Raw genomic sequence first — 19,168 nt, forward strand, 5'->3', positions numbered from 1 at the left:
AGCCGAGGGAAAAAAACGTGCACCAATTTCATTTTGTTAGTGTTAATCAAGGGTCAATCCGGTCCTTCTTATCCCCGACTGAGACGTAGCAATGTTTTAATGTTTGACAGACTCACTTCTAATGCAGGACATTACAGAATAAAACCTGCGCGTACATGACAGAGATGTTCTAATCGGTCATTTACCAACAACAATCACATTATTACCGTATTTTTCGGACTATAAGGCGCACTTAAAACCCTTTCATTTTCTCAAAACTCGACAGTGCGCCTTGTAGCCCGGTGCGCTTAATGTACGGAATGTTTTTGGTTGTGCTTACCGACCTGGAAGCTATTTAATTTGGTACATGGTGAAATGATAAGTGTGACCAGTAGATGGCAGTCACACATAAGAGTTACGTGTAGACTGCAATATGATGGCAGTCACACATAAGAGATACGTGTAGACTGCAACATGACTCAAGTAAACAACACTAAAATTGTATTTGTTCTATCGCAAATATAGAACATTACAAAAACGCTCAAAAATGTATCAAAATGTTTTAGTACGACTTTGGCAAGCTATAAAGGATTGTACTGTGCTTCAACATAGGAGTATTATGGTGTGTGTATAAGGTAAGACGTATTATCTGGCGTTTTGTTTCGCAATATTATGCAAAAGCAACTTTTCTTAACTTCTGGTACCTGCTGATCTGTATTTGGGATCTGCATAAGTCCTGAAAATGCGCGCGCATCCGCCTTTGTAGTCCGTGCCGACCGCGTAGTCGATAAACTTCTTCTTTTTCTCTATCTTCTTGTTATGGGACATTCATCCTCCGCTGTTGCCAGTTCTAATATAAAGTAGTGTAAAGTTCTTACTTATATCTGTCAGTAAACTCGTCATGAAAGCGCTAAAACATACCGGTGTACTGCCGAAGGTGAGGCACGTAAATAAGACTGCCCACAAAACGGCGCATCCTGAAGCGACTGTCAGAAAGCGGCTTGAAAATGGTCTGTAAAACATCATCTATGCAACATTTTGACCAAAGAACCACCATTATATATTATGTAGACCACAAGGAAGTGTTTTCCATTTGGAAAAAAATATATATAATATGACCCCTTTAATGCGCCCTATATTCCGGTGCGCCTTTTGTATGAAAATAGACCTGACTAGACTCGCTCATCGGCAGTGCGCCTTATAATCCGGTGCGCCCTATGGTCCGGGAAATACAGAAATTGCTTTCTACGGTTCAAAAATGCTCGCATTCGGGTAAACGTGTTGGAATATACAGTAAATAAATTTTCAGTAACTTTAACTTGTGGCCAACCGAGCAGACAATGGACAATAAGCAAGCCTTTGGTGGTGTTTATTTATGTAATTATAATAACTTATTACAACAATTGCTTAGAATTATTTAAAAAAGTACAGTAATTTGACAATAATCACTGAGTATGTGCTTTTACTGTCATCTCGTGTCTACTTTTAAGTCTGTGTGGTGTAAATCGAATAAAACATCAATACAGTATTTGTGTTGAATTCCTGTTCTTTTTTAAGGTTACAAAGAACACTTAAAAACATTGATAACATTTGCCACATTTTTCTGAAGTTTTTAGGCGACAACATCACAAAAAGCAGACTAAATAAGGTGTTACATAGTAACATAGTAAATAGCTACTGTTGGTTAGCACTAGGGCTGCAACTAACGATTAATTTGATAATCGTTTAATCTGTCGATTATTACTTCGATTAATCGATTAATAATCGGATAAAAGAGACAAACTACATTTCTATCCTATCCAGTATTTTATTGAAAAAAAACAGCATACTGGCACCATATTTATTTTGATTATTGTTTCTCGGCTGTTTGTAAATGTTGCAGTTTATAAATAAAGGTTTAATTTTAAAGAAAATAATAATAATAATTTTTGGAAAAAAAAAAAAAAAAGCCTCTGCGCATGCGCATAGCATATATCCAATGAATCGATGACTAAATTAATCAGCAACTATTTTTATAATCGATTTTAATCAATTAGTTGTTGCAGCCCTAGATAGCACTAGATAGTTCACTGCAACAAGCATTGCACAACTAAAATAAAAAAATACTTTTATTTTTGTAGAGCCAGTCTTTAAAGTACATTACCCAGTGATTATTGATGATTTATCTGAATTTGAAAATGTGATTCATCTGATTAAAATAATTAATCATCTGACAGCCCATATATGCATACACGCACACACACACACACACACACACATATATATATATATATATATATATATATATATATATATATATATATATATATATATATATATATATATATATAAATTATATATATATATATATATATATATATATATATATATATATATATATATATATATATTTTATATATATATATATATATATATATATATATATATATATATATATATATATATATATATATATATATATATATATATATATATATATATATATATATATAAATTTAAATAAGATTTGGATTAGAATAATTCAAATTAACACATAGGTACCACACCTATATAGCCTATATTCTCCATGGGTGAGAATTATTTTGAAACACTGATAATAAATCTATTTTGTTTTCATTGTAAACCTTCCATAAGTCAGTGCGATATCCCATATACATTGACAATAAGCTTCAGAATTATACATCAACAAAAAAACTGGTCATCTGATAAACGATTATGTTACAGAGAAGCAAACTATTGTTATTTGGTCGGTTTATTACAATGTAGCAGCATTACAATGTTAGGATAGCATAAAATAGCAGCTGCAATTAAACAAGAAAGCTTCACTATTTAGAATTTTCCCTCACCTAAAACACTTTGTGGCTCACAAGTACAGAAAAAATATACAAATAATAGAATAATATGTCCATGTGTATGTGTTATTAAAACTACAATAAAAATTAGGACATAATAAAAAGGCCTGGGAATGCCTCGAGGAGCTGGACGAAGTTGCTGGGAAGAAGGACGTCTGGGCTTTTCTGCTTAGGCTACTGCCCCCGCAACCCGACCTATTATTGTTATTATTGTTCGCAAACACACACGCCACATCTCCAATTTTCGGCAACAAAAAGACTACTGTGGCTTGTTAACTCACTTAATTTCTGTGTGTTTCAGGAGGATAGATAAAAAAAGACACACTAATTTAAGAATTAGGAAACATTAGTAAAGGAAAAACTGACCTTTATCAGGAAGACACTCGACTGGTTACTGCTAGCATTAGCACTACTTGAACAACTGTATTCATTACAAAGTATGAAATATCACTAAAATTAAGCTTCAGTAAAAAAGCACGGTTTTAAAAATAAATACAATGAGACTAGTACACTCGCAATTAAAGGATAGGAAATGTGTCACTTTGTTTGCATAATAAGCCATCATTCCTGTTGACATTTTGCATTACGTCACAGGCTTGTTCTACTGGCCATGTAAGTACATTACGAGCACCGCGAGGCGCGACCGCCACCTAGTGGTCACTTGTGTGCACAGCACCCTGCAGCCTGCGTGGAAAAATGGCGTCCGGAGTCCTTCAGAGAGTGAGCGGCGGCTTAGCCCGGGCTAAAAGCGGGGCCCACTCCGTCGGACAGCTCCTCGTTTGGACCAGGTGCGGCTGCCATGAAGGTTTTATTGTTTAACGGCGACCGTTATGGATGTGTTATTATTGGCGGGCGTGCAGGAGGATTGTGTTGTGGGGTTGCAAGCTAGCTCCGGGACATGCTAAACAATCTTCAATAGTAGTCAATTTTATCCGAACTTACATGGAAAAAAATATTTAGCTTTGAATGACGTGTTGTGAGATTTTAGGTTTAACGTGGTTTGGTTGCGGATTTGAGACAAACGGTATCATTTTCAGTCATGTACTGGTATTTATGGTCAAGGTCAGTTTGGTACTTAAAGATGGATGCGAAAGTTACCACAAGTCAATATAGGTATGTGTAAATTATTTAAAAATATTAACGGGCATGTCGTGCAAAGATGAGTAAAGTGATATAAGTGTAATTTTCCTGCGACAATGGTTAAGAAAGTTATGGATTTTTAAAACCGGTGAAAATGCACTTAGTTTCTGGTCAACTTCTTCAATACAAAGTCAATGGTGCTCAAGATTTTTTGTTAAAAATGTCAGAACTTTCTTAATATTTACCCCATTTTTGGGACGGGGTGACTCAGATGGTAGAGCGGCTTCGGTCGTGCCAGCGACTTGAGGGTTCCTAGTTCGATTCCAGCTTCTGCCATCTTAGCCATGGTCGTAATGTCCTTCCGTCAGTCTATCCCAGGGCAACAAATGTAGCTTACCACCGTCAATGTGTGAATGTGGAGAAGAGTGAATGATGGGTTCTCAGAAGTGTTTTGATTGTCTAGAACAGTGGTTCTCAACCTTTTTTCAGTGATGTACCCCCTTTGAACATTTTTTTAATTCAAGTACCCCCTAATCAGAGCAAAGCATTTTTGGTTGGAAAAAAAGAGATAAAGAAGTAAAATACAGCACTATGTCATCAGTTTCTGATTTATTAAATTGTATAACAGTGCAAAATATTGCTCATTTGTAGTGGTCTTTCTTGAACTATTTGGGAAAAAAGATATAAAAATAACTAAAAACTTGTTGAAAAATAAACAAGTGATTTAATTATAAAAAAAGATTTCTACACATAGAAGTAATCATCAACTTAAAGTGCCCTCTTTGGGGATTGTAATAGAGATCCATCTGGATTGATGAACTTAATTTTAAACATTTCTTCACAAAAAAAGAAATTTTTAACTTCAATATTTATGGGACATGCCCACAAAAAATGTAGCTGTCAACACTGAATATTGCATTGTTGCATTGTAATGAATGGAATTGCCTACTTGATTTGATGTTCAGTTTATGAACTTACATTCATATTTTGTTGAAGTATTATTCAATAAATATAATAAATATATTTATAAAGAATTTTTGAATTGTTGCTATTTTTAGAATATTTTAAAAAATTCTCACGTACCCCTTGGCATACCTTCAAGTACCCCCAGGGGTACGCGTACCCCCATTTGAGAACCACTGGTCTAGAACAGTGGTCCCCAACCTTTTTTGCGCCACGCAGGGATTATTTTCAGGGACGGGCTTTCCACTTGCGCCAGATAAATACAGCAAAAATAAGTGCATTAAAAATACAACTCACTATAACGCTGAATTAGTAGGATGCCTGGGCTTGTTTTTTTTTTTGCAATGAGATTCAAATGGAAATCTGTGACATTTATATTTCATATATACATTAATGTGGTTTGTATCATGTCACAAAGTTATAACAAATATAACAAATTGCAACTTTAATTGTACATCTATATAAACGCTTATTGGTGTGTTGAGTGGGACAGGCGAACGTTAAGTCGGAGAAAATGCAGTCACTTATAAATTATTTAATGTTTCTCTGCGGCTCGGTAGCAAATGCGTCACGGACCAGTATCGCTCCCCGGACCAGTGGTTGGGGACAATGGTCTAGAAAAGCGTGAAATATATAAATATAATCTATTACTATTATTTTTAAAAGGCTGCTGTCATAGCCAAATACACAGAAAAAAGGAGGTTTCAGTTATGGTATATTTTTAATTGATTAAATTCATGAAGTTGGCGTTCGAAGTGACGGAAATTTGGAGTAAACACGGCTGGTCGGACTGGACCCGTGAGTCACAAAACAAACGACCAGGAACTCGGCGGGTCCAAAAAATAAGTAAGTGAATATTTGGTAGACTCGGATAAATGTATACCTTATATTATGATAGGGAGTCCAATGGACATTTTATTCACCATCATTTTTTTTGCAGAGGAATTTTGTGGAGTGTTAACTCTGCAAATTTTGTCAGAGCTTTGCGGCGGGAGTACTTGTCCCAATATGAACATTTTTGATATTTTGGATAAACTAGGATATGTGTTCTACGTCAGGGGTTCTTAAACTTTTTGACCGCAGGGCCCTATTGTTTCACTATATACTCAAATGTTAACTCTGAATTATTACCACAGGGGTACAAGTAAGGCTGAAACGACGCGTCGACGTAGTCGACGTCATCGGTTACGTAAATACGTCGACGCCGTTTTTGTGCGTCGACGCGTCGCATATTTACGTCACACTACCGTCATGGCGGACCGCAAAGCAGACGATCAAAGCAGACGATGCGAGGGGGGAAAAGCATGCCAAAAGTGGTCAAAAGTGTGGGAGTATTTCAATAAACGGCCTAATAATGTTGTTGTATGCACACTGTGTCGAGCGGAAATGGCCTATCATAGCAGCACAACGGCTATGAACGAACATTTGAAAAGAAAACCATCAACTAGTCAATCGTCCGCGCGAGCATACGTTGTCATCATTACACAAAAACATGACTGTGTCATTTGTATCTGCTAGGGGTGTAACGGTACGTGTTTTGTATTGAACCGTTTCGGTACGGGGCTTTCGGTTCGGTACGGGAGTGTACCGAACGAGTTTCTAAGCTAAAGCTAACTTTAGCTGCTAAAGTCTTAACAAGCTGCTTCGCTCCTCTGCGTCTGTCTCAGCACGCAGCATTGTCCCACCCACACAACCATCTGATTGGTACACACGCAGCATTGTCCCACCCACACAACCATCTGATTGGTACACACGCAGCATTGTCCCACCCACACAACCATCTGATTGGTACACACGCAGCATTGTCCCACCCACACAACCATCTGATTGGTACACACGCAGCATTGTCCCACCCACACAACCATCTGATTGGTACGCACGCAGCATTGTCCCACCCACACAACCATCTGATTGGTACACACGCAGCATTGTCCCACCCACACAACCATCTGATTGGTACACACGAAGCATTATCAGCCAATCAGCAGTGCGTATTCAGAGCGTTACCAGCCAATCAGCAGTGCGTATTCAGAGCGCATGTAGTCAGCGCTTCAGCGTGGAGCAGATAGGTGTTTAGCAGGTGAGCATCAGGCAGCGGACTCTCCCCAAATGATAATAAACACCTCCCAGTCAACTACTAGTAACATCACTATGAGCCCGTTGACCTTCTAGAAATATAAACTGCAGCTCAGCTCACTCGCAGTCCTGGCTTGAGGTGAAGGCTAATTACCTCTCAGTTCCAGCCACATCGACCCCTTCTGAGCGCCTATTTTCAGCTGCTGGGAATATTGTAAACAAGAAAAGAACCAAACATGTACACATGCTAACCTTTCTTCATTACAACTGTTAGTCCCTCACTGGAATGAGTAGAATTGGTTATTGTGTACTGTGTTGGACTGGATGTTTATTTTGCACATTTTAAAAGCAATACTTAATGTTTACAGTGCTCCAGAATATTTAGATTGGCACTTTTTTGTATTGGATGTTTATCTTTATTTTTGCACATTTTAGCAAATAAGCAATACTTTCACTTTTGTTGAAATGTTTACACTGTTGTTACAGAATATTTCGTTTTGCACTTTTTTGTATTGGATGTTTATCTTTATTTTTGCACATTTTAAAGCAAAATAAGCAATACTTTTACTTTTGAAATGCTTATACTATTGCAGAATATTAAGATTTGCACTGGATGTTGACTTTTATATTTGCACATTAAAAAGCAAATAAGCTACTTTTAATTTTGTTAAATGTTAAAAGTTTTAAATGTTTACATTGTTACAGAATATTTAGTCATGTTGTTGTCAATGTTGACTGAGTGGCCATACTTCTTTTTTTTTGTAAATAAAAGCCATGCCTTTTGAAAAAACGGGCCTACATTTATTTTTTCATCTTCATTTTGAATAAAAAAAATAATCGGTAAAAGGAAAAATAATCTATAGATTAATCGAAAAAATAATCTATAGATTAACCGATTAATCGAAAAAATAATCTATAGATTAATCGATAGAAAAATAATCGTTAGCTGCAGCCTTAGGTACAAGACTGACCCTGAATTATACGTTGTTTTAATCGTATTCAATAATTATATCTAACATACTTAGAGTTTAAAGGCCTACTGAAACCCACTACTACGGAACACGCAGTCTGATAGTTTATACATCAATGAAGAAATCTTAACATTGCAACACATGCCAATACGGCCGGGTTAACTTATAAAGTGCAATTTTAAATTTCCCGCAAAACTTCCGGTTGAAAACGTCTATATATGATGACGTATGCGCGTGACGTCAATCGTTGAAACGGAAGTATTGGTACCCCATTGAATCTAATACAAAAAAGCTCTGTTTTCATCTCAAAATTCCACAGTATTCTGGACATCTGTGTTGGTGAATCTTTTGCAATTTGTTTAATGAACAATGAAGACTGCAAAGAAGAAAGTTGTAGGTGGGATCAGTGTATTAGCGGCTGGCTGTAGCAACACAACCAGGAGGACTTTGACTTGGATAGCAGACGCGCTAGCCGACGTTAGCCGACGCTAGCCGCCGACCGCACGGATGATCGGGTGAAGTCCTTCGTCCTTCCGTCGATCGCTGGAACGCAGGTGAGCATGGGTGTTGATGAGCAGATGAGGGCTGGCTGGCGTAGGTGGAGCGCTAATGTTTTTAGCATAAGTCTGTGAGGTCCCGTTGCTAAGTTAGCTTCAATGGCGTCGTTAGCAACAGCATTGTTAAGCTTCGCCAAGCTGGGAATTATTAACCGTGTATTTACATGTCCATGGTTTAATAGTATTGTTGATCTTCTGTCTATCCTTCCAGTCAGGGATTTATTTATTTTGTTTCTATCTGCATTTGAGCCCGATGCTATCACGTTAGCTCCGTAGCTAAAGAGCATCGCCGATGTATTGTCGTGGAGATAAAAGTCACTGTGAATGTCCATTTCGCGTTCTCGACTCTCATTTTCAAGAGGATATAGTATCCGAGGTGGTTTAAAATACAAATCCGTGATCCACAATAGAAAAAGGAGAGAGTGTGGAATCCAATGAGCCAGCTTGTACCTAAGTTACGGTCAGAGCGAAAAAAGATATGTCTTGCACTGCATTCTAGTCCTTCACTCTAACGTTCCTCATCCACAAATCTTTCATCCTCGCTCAAATTAATGGGGTAATCGTCGCTTTCTTGGTCCGAATCTCTCTCGCTGCATTGCAATCAATGGGGAAATGTGAGGAGTCCTTCCTCCGGTGACGTCACGCTACTTTCGGTATAGGCAAGGCTTTTTTTTTATCAGTGACCAAAAGTTGCGACCTTTATCGTCGTTGTTCTCTACTAAATCCTTTCAGCAAAAATATGGCAATATCGCAAAATGATCAAGTATGACACATAGAATGGATCTGCTATCCCCGTTTGAATTAAAAAAATTCATTTCAGTAGGTCTTTAACATCCTTGTCAAATGGTATGAAACCACGTGATAACAAATAAATCTTAGACTTTGCTTGATTTGTAAAATAAGTACTAATCATATGTACTGCATGAGAGGAGACAATTATATTGTACTAAAATAAACTAAGTAATGTTCCTTTGATAAACCGTCAATAACATTTAAAGTGCAAATAAAAAAATAATTTCACCTCTTGAGTCATAATTTTTGCGGCTATGAAACTTCTCTGCAACTTTAGCTCCAGACTTCTTCTGTTTGTTTGGTATTGTCATGACTGCCACAAGTGGTGGAAAAGTGCATTACTGGATACTGCTGCGGCCCATACGGACCACAGCTGGGAAACACTGTGGTTAAAAAACACTGTTCTACGTCATGAGTATTGGTGTATAGTTGTTGAACTTAGAAAACAGCGGTCCAGTCGTTACTCACGATGACGCCGTCAAGCATGAAACGCAACCACTGCCGAGACCCAGCCCGTGGTGATTACACACCTACCTAGTCTGTGCTGCTGTGGTTTATACAAAACTCAAAAACAGTAAAGTTGGCACGTTGTGTAATTCATAAATAAAAACAGAATACAATGATTTGCTAATCCATTTCAACTTATATTTAATTGAATAAACTGCAAAGACAAGATATTTAATGTTTGAGCTGTGAAACTTAATTTTTTTTGGCAAATAATCATTAACTTAGAATTTAATGGCAGCAACACATTGCAAAAAAGTTGGCAAAGGGGCATATTTACCTCTGTGTTACATGGCCTTTCCTTTTAACATCACTCAGTAAACGTTTGGGAACTGAGGAGACCCAATTTTTGAAGCTTTTCAGGAGGAATTCTTTCCCATTCTTGCTTGATGTACAGCTTAAGTTGTTCAACAGTCCGGGGGTCTCCGTTGTGGTATTTTACGCTTCATACTTCACCACACATTTTCAATGGAAGACAGGTCTGGACTACAGGCAGGCCAGTCTAGTACCTGCACTCTTTTACTATGAAGCCATGCTGTTGTAACACATGGCTTGGCATTGTCTTGCTGAAATAAGCAGGGGTGTCCTTCATAACGTTGCTTGGATGGCAACATATGTTGCTCCGAAACCTGTATGTACCTTTCAGCATTAATGGTGCCTTCACAGATGTGTAAGTTACCCATGCCTTTGGCACTAATACACCCCCATACCATCACAGATGCTGGCTTTTGAACTTTGCGCCTATAACAATCCGGATGGTTCTTTTCCTCTTTGGTCCGGAGGACACGACGTCCACAGTTTCCAAAAACAATTTGAAATGTGGACTCGTCAGACCACAGAACACTTTTCCACCTTGCATTAGTCCATATTAGATCAGCTCAGGCCCAACGAAGCCGGCAGCGTTTCTGGGTGTTGTTGATAAATGGCTTTTGCTTTGCATAGTAGAGTTTTAACTTGCACTTACAGATGTAGCGACCAACTGTAGTTATTGACAGTGGTTTTCCGAAGTGTTCCTGAACCCATGTGGTGATATCCTTTACACACTGATATCGCTTTTTTATGCCGTACCGCCTAAGGGATTGAAGGTCCGTAATATCATCGCTTATGTGCAGTGATTTCTCCAGATTCTCTGAACCTTTTGATGATATTACAGACCGTAGATGGTGAAATCCCTAAATTCCTTGCAATAGCTGGTTGAGAAATGTTTTTCTTAAACTGTTCGACAATTTGCTCACGCAGTTGTTCACAAAGTGGTGACCCTCGCCCCATCCTTGTTTGTGAATGACTGAGCATTTCATGGAAGCTGCTTTTATACCCAATCAAGGCACCCACCTGTTCCCAATTATCCTGTGGGATGTGCCAAACAAGTGTTTGATGAGCATTCCTCAACTTTCTCCGTCTTTTTTGCCACTTGTGCCAGCTTTTTTGAAACATGTTGCAGGCATCAAATTCCAAATGAGCTAATATTTGCAAAAAATAACAAAGTTTCCTGTTCGAACGTGAAGTATCTTATCTTTGCAGTCTATTCAATTGAATATAGGTTGAAAAGGATTTGGAAATCATTGTATTCTGTTTTTATTTACCATTTACACAACGTGCCAACTTCACTGGTTTATTGGGTTTGTATATTATGTTGTAGAAAAATGTGACTGTCATCCAGCGTTTGACGACGACTCCTTGTTTTGCAGGGTGTTTTCCACATCCGGCATCAACAGAGAAGACAGTTGGTTCAAGTCATTATTCGTCAGGAAAGTTGATCCCAGAAAGGATGCACATTCAACACTGCTGACCAAAAATGAGGAAAGTAACCTCTACAAAATCCAATGTAAGTCTACAGCTTTGCTATCAAACCACATATTCTTGTACCCCTGTGGTAATAATTAACATTCTTCTTTGTTTTCAGTCCATAATGTAAAGCCGGAGTGCCTTGATGCATACAACAAGCTCTGGTACGTGTTCTTCCATGAAAGTTTCTCCTCTGTGTGATCCTTAATTAACTTGCAGCGCAGTTAGTTAGACCCATAACCGCAGGCAAAGTGGGCCAAGCGCGACAGTCTGTAAAAATACATCCGTGCAGTCTATTCTTGTGAGGTGTTTAAGGAGTCATCTGCACATGCCGTAGATGTCTGCAGGCCAACAACTTATAGTTGGCTTCCACTTAGGCTCCCAAACCTGACTTGACATTGGCGTGGACCTGATACCCAAATGTATTTTGATACTTTTCAAAATAAAGGGGACCACACAAATGTCGTTATTGGCTTCATTTGACCAGAAAATCTTATGATACATTAAAAATACACTCAAAGTTCGACATAATGCAATATTCTATATATCACGATTGTGCTTGAACACCGGATTTTCGCACGTTTACTTCGCGATGTGGTGGTTGGTAGAGTCAGACCGTCGGACTAGCGCAGGCCCGGGCAATTATTTTGCCTCGGGGGGGCCAAATTTAGAGAAAAAATGTGTCTGGGGGCCGGTATATCTATTTTTAGGAACACTAACACAAAACCTCACAATAACGTCTGATTGAATGCTAAAAACATTATGACAGACCTTAAAAAAACGGAATGTAATTTTACATTTTTTTTACTGAATGAGACACCCAGAATGTACATGAAAATAAAGAAAGTGGGATTTACAATATTAACTATGAACGATAAAACACTGAATATTGACAACTTGGGATGTCCGATAATATCGGACTGCCGATATTATCGACCGATAAATGCTTTAAAATGTGATATCGGAAATTATTGGTATAAATGATAATGATAAATGGGTTATACTTGTATAGCGCTTTTCTACCTTCAAGGTACTCAAAGCGCTTTGACAGTATTTCCACATTCACCCATTCACACACACATTCACACACTGATGGCGGGAGCTGCCATCCAAGGCGCTAACCAGCAGCCATCAGGAGCAAGGGTGAAGTGTCTTGCCTAATAATTTTCGGTATCGGTTTCAAAAAGTAAAATTTAAGAATTTTTAAAAAATTTAAAACGCCGCTGTGTACACGGACGTAGGGAGAGGTACAGAGCGCCAATAAACCTTAAAGGCACTGCCTTTGCGTGCCGGCCCAGTCACATAATATCTACGGCTTTTCACACACACAAGTGAATGCAAGGCATACTTGGTCAACAGCCATACAGGTCACACTGAGGGTGGCCGTATAAACAACTTTAACACTGCTACAAATATGCGCCACACTGTGAACCCGCACCAAACAAGAATGACAAACACATTTCGGGAGAACATCCGCACCGTAACACAACATAAACACAACAGAACAAATACCCAGAAACCCTTGCAGCACTAACTCTTCCGGGACGCTACAATATACACACCCACCTCAACCACGCCCCACCCAACCCCGCCCACCTCAACCTCCTCATAGTCTCTCTTAGGGTGAGCAAGTCCCAAATTCCAAGCTGCTGTTTTGAGGCATGTTGAAAAAAATAATGCACTTTGTGACTTCAATAATAAATATGGCAGTGCCATGTTGGCATTTTTTTCCATAACTTACTAATTATACTAATTTATTTTGGAAAACCTGGTTACATCGTTTAATGCATCCAGCAGGGCATCACAACAAAATTAGGCATAATAATGTGTTAATTCCACGACTGTATATATCGGAATCGGTAATTAAGAGTTGGACAATATCGGATATCGGCAAAAAAGCCATTATCGGACATCTCTATTCAAAATCATTACTTTTTTAATAACATTGGGTGCCAGTTCTATGATTAACTACAGTCCTCAAACAGCTCTGATAAATATATTTAAAAATATATATATTTTTAATTGGTTAATAATTCTTACAAATTAGAATCGCAATTCATTCAAAAATCATTTTCTTTTTACACCCCTACTAGCAAGCGTGTCCACAGCATCTAAAGTCACAAAAAGTTCCTCAGCTCTAACTGGCGGACACGTCTCTCTAGCATGAGAAGGGTGCAAGAAGAACACAAAGCCATACTAGCGTTTTTTTTCTTCGAGTCGAGATCTTGCTGTCTTCTTGTTGAAAGTGAAGCGGTGGAACAAAGAGAGCAAGAGCTTTGTGAATTCGATAAGACTACAAAATGTGTTGGAAAGGGGCTAAAGAAGGGTATGAAATATTTCGAAGCACACAAAATAGGAAAGAAGCACTTAGCTTTGACGACGAAGAAGCACAAAGGATGTACCAGTATTTTTCAAAGGCAGTATCGTACATTCTTTAATTACTACCTCATTACTTTATTAGTACCGGTATACCCTACTACACCTACAACACGAAGGCATGTTATTGTGGTTTTTAGACTATAGTTACTTAACCCAATGTTGGATGAAGGTAAATGACAGTTTGATTCGTTTGTGTGTTGTTTGTCGCAGCGAGGAGGTTTTGCCCTCCATCCATGCTGATAAGTACTACCCCTGTGAGCTGGTGGGCACCTGGAATACTTGGTATGGAGAACAGGACCAGGCTGGTAGGATTATTTACATCAGCGCCGCCAATTGTACTGTGTAATATACTGCAAAACCCCCCTTAGCATGCATCAGTATGTTTTATTATACACACACACCGGTATATGCATGGTTTGACAATTATAACTTGCAGTTTTGTATGACAATTATTATTTTTTGTTTGTCAAGAAATGTCTTGATGATTGGACTAGTCCTCTTATTATTAGTGTTATTTTCTATATTTACAGAAAACATAGGATGTTGGTCTTATTTGTCGTGTCAGAGTTACAGGAGTGCTCTGTTGTTTCAAGGACATTCTTGTGTTTTTAAAATCCTTGGGCCACCAGTTGAAAAGCCCAAATAATGAAAAAGGGAGGACCTAAAAATTGTCAGCATCAGAGTGGCCCTTTAAGTAAGTCGTTGACATGTTTTACTGATGTTATTTTGTCTTCTCTGGCTTAGTTCATTTGTGGCGTTACAGAGGTGGTTACCCAGCTCTGACAGAGGTGATGAATAAGCTACGTCAGAACAAGGTCAGAGGTCATGCCCGTTCGGTTTCCCCGTCACCCTCAAGTCGGGTGCACTGATGAGTTCTTGTCCCCCATGCAGGAGTTCACAGAGTACAGGAAGGAGCGTGGAAAGATGCTCCTGTCTCGCAGGAACCAGCTTCTGCTGGAATTCAGTTTCTGGAACGAACCGGTGCCCAGAGAGGGACCCAACATCTATGAGCTCAGGTCCTACCAACTCCGGGTGAGCGCCGTCTTTGTTGTTACTGATTATGTAGACATGAGTATGACATTTGTAAAGAGCATCATTGATCTAGTTGTCGAACCATTTGTAATTTAAGGGATATTTCCAGATCATGTGACGATTGCTAAAGTAATACCACTATATAACGGTGGTAACAAACACGAGTGCTCGAATTACAGACTAATATCACTGCTGCCACAGTTCTCAAATATATTAGAGACATTTTTTGTTTTCAGGTTAAATACATGTATTAATAGATGTAACATTTAAATAATAGTCAGAATGGGTTTTGTCCCAATCACTCAACAACAGCAATGATTGATTTGGTAGAAGAAATTTCAACTGCAATAGATAGAAAACAAATATTTAGTAAGTACTTCAAAAAGCGTTTGATACGCTCGATCATAAGTTTTATTGGACTAACTGTACAAATATGGAAGAGGAGTGGGTCAAAAGTTAGCTGAAGGACCGAAAACAGTTTGTGGAAGTTAACAATTGGAAATCTGCCCTACATAATAGTAGTTGAGGAGTGCCACAAGGATCAGTCCTTGGACCAATACTGTTTCTCATGTATGTCAATCAATCAATCAATCAATCAATCAATCAATCAATCAATCAAAATTTATCCATAAAACACTTTTCAGACATAAAATAAATGCAACCCAAAGTGCTTTACAAAGTTAAAAACAATACCCTGATGACTCGGATCCCCCATTATCACATACACACAAGGACACAGATACTAAACATAAACAAATGAATACATGATTGAGTACAGAGGAGAGATGTGAGTAAACACTATCACTGGAGCCACCTGCACCAGGAGGTCATCAGACCATGGCCACCAGGACGCTGACACAAAGCGCCCCCACAGCAGGGCCGATAACCCCTGAGGCAGATGGCTCCCTCTGAGGAACGTTGGAAAGTAAAAATAATAAAACTTGTAAAAAAAAGTAAGAACCACGAGTAGAGAAAGGATAACATACAAGTAAGACACATGAAGATTAAAAATAAAAATAATAATAAATAAATAAATGGAAAAAGATAAAAATAAAACAAATTTATATAACCAAAACTGTTTAAGTGTATTTTATTTGCGGACGACACAACCTTATTTACGAGTATAAACGCTATGGGCGATTAGAAGTCGGGAACAGGACAAACTTTAATGATCCACAAGGGAAATTGTTTCACACAGTAGCTCAGTTACAATGATGGAAAGTGTAAGGATGGAAAGGACAATGCAGGTATAAATAAACAGTGGAGTGTTTTAAATCTCGTCTTAAGACCCACTTTTATTCTTTGGCTTTTAACACTACGTGAGTTGTGTGGTCCTCTGTTGTCCTCTGTGTTTTTTATAAATTGTTATTTCTATTTACTGTTTTAATTGGTTTTACCCTTTAAAATAGTTTTTAATCATATTTTTTTTATATTGTTTTTATATTTATTTATTTTTTGTTTTTATTTATATTTGAATATTGTTTTTAATATTGTTGTGCAGCACTTTGGAAACATTTTTGTTGTTTAAATGTGCTATATAAATAAAGTGGATTGGATTGGATAAATAGACTAAATATAGCGATATAAAATATAACATATATACGTAATATTTACATAATATTTACTTAAAATATAAAATTTGTACGTAATATTTACATAATATATGTACAGTGTATTATATATACTGATATATTATATTATGTCTATATCATATATACCAGTGGTCCCCAACCACCGGGCCGCGGCCGCACAAGAAATTGGAAAAAAAAAAAATGTTTTTTTTTTTTAATTAAATCAAGATAAAAAACACAATATATACATTATATATCAATATAAATCAATACAGTCTGCAGGGATACAGTCCGTAAGCACACATGATTGTATTTCTTTATGACAAAAAAAAAAAAAAAAAATTAATTTTTTTTCTAATCCCCCCATTTTCAAGCGTCGACCGGTCCCCAGCTACAAAAAGGTTGGGGACCACTGATATATACAATATAATATATACTTGTATTTCAGGTTCAAATCTTTAAACAGCAGGAATTCATATTCACCCAGCAGCACCTGCAGTAAGAGAAATTGTCCAAAAGATGGTGCCATAGCACAAACACACCATTTAAATGTATTTGCACGTGTTTAACGAAAACCACAATATTTGCTCTATGGCCATCAGAGAAGAAAAATCCATACATTAGCCACACCGTTTTATAAGTCGCAAGGTTCAAAGTGTATGGAAAAAAATAGCGGGCTTATAGTCCGGAATTTATGGCAATGAAGTCATTGAAATGAATATTAATCCATACCACAATGGTCTGTTTTACAACACTATGCCACTTACACAACCCAGATTGGTCATCACTACTCACTTGTGGGGCGGTATAGCTCGGTTGGTAGAGTGGCCGTGCCAGCAACTTGAGGGTTCCAGGTTCGATCCCCGCTTCCGCCATCCTAGTCACTCCCGTTGTGTCCTTGGGCAAGACACTTTACCCACCTGCTCCCAGTGCCACCCACGCTGGTTTAAATGTAACTTAGATATTGGGTTTCACTATGTAGAAGCGCTTTGCGTCACTAGAGAAAAGCGCTATATAAATATAATTCACTTCACTTCACCGTGACATATGTGAATAATTTATACTATTTCTTAATAATTTTTATGATTATATTTTACAGTTTAGGTTGGAAAAAGTGTCAATACTTTGATACCAACACTTAAAAAATACATTGACGCTGACTTAGTTCAGTATCGTAATCACATACATGCGATCATTAAAGTATTCGGGATGTGAGAGAGTACAGAGATCCGCCACCTCAAGCCCAAGAAGTGTGTAATACCACAGCGTGCAGAAAACCTGCAGAAGTGTGCAACCAAGTTGCTTCTATAGCTGCTAAGAACACACCTTAGAAAAATTATTCTGTCGATTTCCCGTCGATTGGTAACATTTTACATTATCGTAGTATCAAACGAATATCGAGAATCGTGAACATTCATCCGGTATCTACTATTGAAATTCTGGTATCGTGGCACTATTTACAGCTAGTAATCTAACAATTGTCATAAAGTTGTAAACTACTGCTTCACAAACAACAACTTTATTTTAGCTTATATTTTAACTCAACTTTAACTCGGTCAATACAATGCTGGGTTAGCAGCTGTATTGGCCACATGTTTTTTTTCTTAAAGGGCCACACACACTTTAAATACTTATCTTCTCACTGTATGAGCACCACTGACCCCTGCCTGTTTTCTCTCCTCCAGCCAGGAACCATGATCGAGTGGGGCAATTACTGGTAAGACCGCATGAATTCATCACACGTGTACCGATACCTACAACATGTTATCAAATTGCATGTAAAATCTGATACACGCAGTCCTGCAGCGTGTTTACTTGACATGTAGTCGCCTCTGATAAACACACAGGGTTGGTCTTTTTTTCTATTTTGGTCAAGTTACTAACAAAAAGAGCTACTATAGGAGCTAGCAGCTACACAACAGCTAAGCGCACAATAGCACACAAGCTAGACATACATAATAAGTGTCCTTTTATTGAACAATATTGCAGTCTAAAAAAAGCACATTCAGTATCAAATAATTATAGTTGCATATAGGGCTGGGCGATATGGCCTTTTAATAATATCTCGATATTTTTAGGCCATGTCACGATACACGATATATATCTCGATATTTTGCCTTCGCCTTGAATGAACACTTGATGCATATAATCACAGCAGTATGATGATTCTATGTGTCTACATTAAAACATTCTTCTTCATACTGCATTAATATATGCTCATTTTAAACTTTCATGCCGAGAGGGAAATCACAACTAAGTCAATTGACCAAGTGAAGTGAAGTGAAGTGAAGTGAATTACATTTATATAGCGCTTTTTCTCAAGTGACTCAAAGCGCTTTACATTGTGAAACCCAATATCTAAGTTACATTTAAACCAGTGTGGGTGGCACTGGGAGCAGGTGGGTAAAGTGTCTTGCCCAAGGACACAACGGCAGTGACTAGGATGGCGGAAGCGGGGATCGAACCTGCAACCCTCAAGTTGCTGGCACGGCCGCTCTACCAACCGAGCTATACCGTCCCAAAAGTGTATTTATTAAACAGTTATTAAGCGGTGGCACAAACATTCATGTCATTTCAAAAACAGAAAGTGCAAGATTGTCAGAGACATTTTAAAACAAGCTATGAGT

At 38.0% G+C, this 19,168-nt stretch overlaps 1 protein-coding gene across 2 annotated transcripts in view; it reads left to right on the forward strand.

The window, feature by feature from the left end:
- The first annotated feature begins 3,487 nt into the window (after positions 1-3,487).
- LOC133663577 (protein NipSnap homolog 2-like) overlaps positions 3,488-19,168 on the forward strand; it is a 42,791-nt gene continuing 27,110 nt past the window's right edge. For both annotated transcript variants that reach the window (XR_009828379.1, XM_062068142.1), the window contains exons 1-7: positions 3,488-3,619; positions 11,463-11,599; positions 11,678-11,723; positions 14,149-14,243; positions 14,683-14,753; positions 14,830-14,970; positions 18,227-18,258. Coding sequence is in view for 1 of the 2 variants with exons in the window: in XM_062068142.1 (XP_061924126.1) it covers positions 3,528-3,619; positions 11,463-11,599; positions 11,678-11,723; positions 14,149-14,243; positions 14,683-14,753; positions 14,830-14,970; positions 18,227-18,258 (614 nt within the window). In the remaining variant the exon portion in view is untranslated. The remainder of the gene's footprint in view (positions 3,620-11,462; positions 11,600-11,677; positions 11,724-14,148; positions 14,244-14,682; positions 14,754-14,829; positions 14,971-18,226; positions 18,259-19,168) is intronic.

The sequence above is a fragment of the Entelurus aequoreus genome, linkage group LG13, assembly GCF_033978785.1.
Source record: "Entelurus aequoreus isolate RoL-2023_Sb linkage group LG13, RoL_Eaeq_v1.1, whole genome shotgun sequence".
NCBI classification, from domain to species: Eukaryota; Metazoa; Chordata; class Actinopteri; order Syngnathiformes; family Syngnathidae; genus Entelurus; species Entelurus aequoreus.